This window comes from Calliphora vicina, chromosome 4 (assembly GCF_958450345.1).
Source record: "Calliphora vicina chromosome 4, idCalVici1.1, whole genome shotgun sequence".
Lineage (NCBI taxonomy): Eukaryota > Metazoa > Arthropoda > Insecta > Diptera > Calliphoridae > Calliphora > Calliphora vicina.
In genome coordinates, this window is record NC_088783.1 from 104,499,149 (window position 1) to 104,504,060 (window position 4,912).

Below are 4,912 nucleotides of genomic sequence, written 5' to 3' on the forward strand. Positions count from 1 at the left end.
CCATTTCTATTTTGTATATATATATAGATAATTGTATTTGTTTGGATTAAATAATCTGAATTTTTTCTTTTTAATTATAAATATGCATATTTTATGAAGAATTATATTTTCTTGCATTCAGTTATCTCCGGATGGTTGGTATTAACCGATTTTATAGTGGTTGTAAAGTTTGTCAGATTTCTATCAGAATCTGGATAATGATTAAAAAACCAAACAATTATGTCTCTAAAGCTGTTTTCATAATTTTTTTTAAATAAACTCTTCACCAATATTCACACACACAAATTTCGATTTGCATATTGCATTTCAATGTTAAAAATTCATGTTAAATTTTATTTATGAAAATACAACAAATTAATGATTTAATATCTTAAACAAGTATCTACTTTTACTTTCAAAATAACAAGTAAATTTAAAAAAAAAAAATAAACGAAATCAAAAGTTTTAAAACTGAATTCAATTCAAAATTACAAAAAAGAAAAGTGAAGATTAAAAATTTTACGGTAATATACTTTGTTTAATCCACTATAACGTTATTTTATACATAAGTTGAAATTTAAACACAATGTTTCAAAATTTGTGATGCTCTAAACATACTAAATAATTTTGAAAGAAAAAAAAAAAACATTTACCAAAAAAGTAATATCAAATTGAGATAAAATCGATCTCGAGAATCGATTTAATATTATGATGCTTGTTTGCTTTCAGATTGATTTTTACAGACTTTACTGTGGCCATCTTTCCAGTGGCGTGCCTGGCATATTTCAGAACAATAAGCAGCACGAAAACAGCATAAATAGATGGCTTCTTCGAGACACCAGTAACACTAAAAACAAAATTGATTAGTGATTTTTTAAATTTTACTTTTTGAACTATAACTTACCCATTGCTTACGCTTCAGTATTTTACATTCCATCTCTTGTTTCTTTATTGTTTCCTTTAATTTACGCCTTTGAGCTTCCAGTTTCTCATTTTTCTGTTTATATTCATTTATAACTTTATGGGCATACTCTAGTTCATTTAACTGTGAAATAAAAACAATAAACAAGAATTACTTAAACAATTAAATATTTTTATATATTTGATGTATGTATGTAGTTACCATTTTAAGACGGTCATCGTTTTCTGTGACCTTTATTGTTTTTCGTGTAGCCCTTTTATTGCTAGTATTATTGTTGGGTTCTTCCAAAGATTTATTAATTTTTAGACGTTTTAAAGATACTGATACTTCAGTACACAATGTCGTCTGACTGTTTGACAAAACATTATACTCATTGTTGCTTTCTTGCGACAAATTCAAATGAAATTGATTATCATTGTTAACATCGCCAGACGCTTTTGTTATTGTTGAAGATTGTTTACGCTTTCGTTTGCCCGGCTTTCCTTTGGCCAATGTGTTATCCATTGATGATGTGCCCAATACCGTACGTATGATTTCTTCCGTACTTTGGGGATCTGCATGAAAACTAAATGCACTTGGCGGATATGTGGATAACATTTGATGGTAACGTAATTCTTCCATTGCTTTCTTAATTGCTGGACTATTTCCTAATTTGAGTGACTTGGTGTCGGCATCGATGGGCTTAATGTAACGTACATCGATTAGGGCACGTGAATGATTGCCGCCAAAAAATCTTACATCAAATTTATTGTTGGGTAAAACACGTATAACTTTGGCTGGCCAATAGGGGAAACCACTGTGCTTTGCATAAACCAGCTCATGACGTTGTACGCAGGGCTTGGCAAACCAAACAGCCGATTGTTTCTCATGCGAATAGCGAAAGCAGTCCGGACATCGTCGAATTTCCGAAAGATCGTGTGTTATGTCGCGTAACAACCATTTGGTAGATTCCATTTCTGTGCTGTAGGCTAAAAAAGTCAATGTTAAATGTAAAACTTTTATTTCACAAAAAAGTTTGTTCACCAAACAGAATTTGTTCGTTTCAATATTTTAAAAGAACCTTTTAAATATTTTTATGCTGGGTATACACGATACTATTTTTCGTACTAATCGTAGTATGAGTTGAAGTACGATTTTGTGATAGACGTTATTACAAATCGTACTATTTCCTTTGAAAAAAATGACAAGTAATAAAAATATCACAAAAATCAAAAATTTTTGATTTTCATACTTCGTTAGTACGACAACATGATACACGTTACTAATTTCATACTTATACGATTTATCGTACGACTTATCGTAACGTGTATACCTAGCATTAAATTTTATTTATTTCAAGACAGCTATTTCACTGCTAAAGTATTTAAAACAGATTTTTTTTAAAAGTTGAAATTTTTTTAACTGAATCACTATTCTATACTTACGGCCAAAAAACACTCCAATGCTATGTTGAATATCCAATAAATCCACCAAAAACTCCATTAGAAACGTATATTCCTTTTTATTCAGTTTTGTGGCCACGTCATCTAACCCCCTAATCTTTGAATGTAGCATTAAACGTGCTACGATATTAACTTCGGTAGCATTTGCACGCTTAGCATCCAAATACGTACGAACATCGTGTGTTAACCATTCGCTGTTATAGGAAAATGTAAACTTAACTAAATGACACAATTCGTCTGCCTGTAAATTGGCAGGATTGCGTAAATCGGCACGTTTGAGTAAACGACAACTTGTACATAACTCCATGTCATGTTCATCTTCTTCGTTGGGTGATATTTCACTTTTATACGAAATACTAGACGCTGTAGTATTTGGTCTCTGGCGATTGGGTGGCCGTATTTCGCCCATACAGACCACCTCCACTTTGGTCTTACTTTCTAGATCATCCAATAAGGGTTTACCTTCCGCATGAACACTATTGTTTATATCAATAGCTGCTGAAGGCGATAAGCACTCCATGTTAGGGGCTTCATCGGCCGTGTTAGGCTGACGTTGCGGGGTACCACTTGCAGTAGACATTTGATCTTGCTGCGTTAAAGATGAGTTGGCTCTTATATCACTTTCATAACCCAGAGCCGTAGAGCAACGTACTGTGCCAATTTCATCTGTTTCGGATTCTGTGTCCGAGCTGAAAGCCGGCAAACGATTTTTTTGTATTCTCGACGATGGAATGGCATAATTGGGACGTTCGGGATTCTTACGATAACACAGACGGTGAAATGAACGCCAGCATTGACGACATTCCTCCAACATGCCTGGTAAGTGGCATTCGTAACAGTATAAATCATGAGAGGTGGCCTCTTTGATCTCTTGCAGTGTGGGTAAACGCAAGCGTTTAAGTTCTGGCACTACCGTTCTAGTAGAGCGTGGTGAAGACACCGTGGCTGACACAGGCATAAGCAAACCATCGCGTAATGCATTCGCCACAGTTTCTTTAGCGGCCGCTTAAAAATTTAATATTAAAAGCTAAAATAAAAAAAAAATTATGAAAACATATACTTACATATAGAATAGTTCCCTTTTTTCAGTAAAACATCGACCAAATTGTCGACAGAACAAGATTCCTCGCGTCCATTGTTGTGGTTGTTTTCCTCATGGCTGCTATTAGGAGTGCGTAGTACATTTAGAATATAACGCAAACAATCTGGCTGAGCTTTGCGTATAATTTGAACCATATTGTTGTCTTCTTAATTAACTGGTTGACATGCTATGTTTAAATTATTTTAAAATTGTTTTTACATATTTTAATCTTAATTGTACACCAAAATAATAACTGTTTATGAAATTTAATCAAGAAATATTAAAAATTGTTTTTGTTTCACTAACAATCAGTCACAATAGTTATGTTTAATAACATGTCTGTTTTTATGCAACAGCTGAGCTTAATTAGGAAAAAATAACAGAAAAAGACAAACACTTCCTAAAAACGCTGCACAAATTTGATGTTAGTTGTAGTGGCAACACCGCGGCAGACATCAGCGGCTGACGTCAGCCAAACCATTTTTATACCCTTCACCTTCGTGAGAAGGGTATATATAAGTTTGTCATTCCGTTTGTAATTTCTACATTTTTCATTTCCGACCCTATAAAGTATATATATTATGGATCCTTATAGATAGCGGAGTCGATTAAGCCATGTCAGTCTGTCTGTCCGTCCGTCTGTATATTGAAATCAATTTTCTGAAGACCCCAGATATCTTCGGGGTCCAAATCTTCAATAATTCTGTCAGACATGCTTTCGAGAATTTTGCTATTTAAAATCAGCAAAATCGGTCCACAAATGGCTGAGATATGAGGAAAAAACCAAGACAACCTTGATTTTTTACCTATATCTGGATTACTAAGACATTAATATAGACAAAATGGAAATCTAATGATAGATATTTCAAAGACATTTGCAACGACATATACAAGACCATAGTAAGTTGGACCTACAATGGGTCAAAATCGGGAAAAAAATTTTAACCCGAATTTTTTTTCCACAAAAAAAAAATTGAAAAAACAAAAAAAAAAATTTTAATTTTAAGAAAAAAAAATTAAAAATAACAAAGTAAGTTGGACCTACAATGGGTCAAAATCGGGAAAAAAAATTTTAACCCGAATTTTTTTTTTCACAAAAAAAAATTTTAAAATTTAAAATAATCGAAAATTTTTTTTTCCAAAAAATGAAAAAAACAACTGGAAAAAAAATTTAATTTTATTTACCTAAAAATATTTAAAATTTTGAAGTATAATTTGGTGAAGGGTATATAATATTCGGCACAGCCGAATATAGCACTCTTACTTGTTTTTATATGAAGTTTTTACGATTAGATACTACACAGGCATGAGAATAATAAAAGATTAAAAGAGATATTTATCCCACTACATATATCTCTAGTTTTTTGTAACGTTACTCGAACCGAGAAAAACTTAATTTTGGAAGTAGCTGCTCGCTTCAGAGAAGAACCTTTGCGATTTCCAGGTAAGATTAAGTGATTAAGATTCACAGTTTGTGATCTTTTTTTA

The 4,912-nt window shown here is 32.5% G+C and overlaps 1 protein-coding gene across 1 annotated transcript; it reads right to left on the reverse strand.

The window, feature by feature from the left end:
- Window positions 1–285: 285 nt before the first annotated feature.
- On the reverse strand, window positions 286–3,716 carry LOC135957166 (zinc finger MYND domain-containing protein 11). The gene is made up of 5 exons (XM_065507854.1): window positions 3,408–3,716; window positions 2,326–3,348; window positions 1,103–1,869; window positions 884–1,024; window positions 286–826 (listed from the first exon to the last, which is right to left on the reverse strand). The coding sequence occupies exons 1-5, from the start codon at window positions 3,577–3,579 to the stop codon at window positions 686–688; spliced, it is 2,244 nt and encodes a 747-aa protein (XP_065363926.1). The 5' UTR covers window positions 3,580–3,716; the 3' UTR covers window positions 286–685.
- Window positions 3,717–4,912: the final 1,196 nt, after the last annotated feature.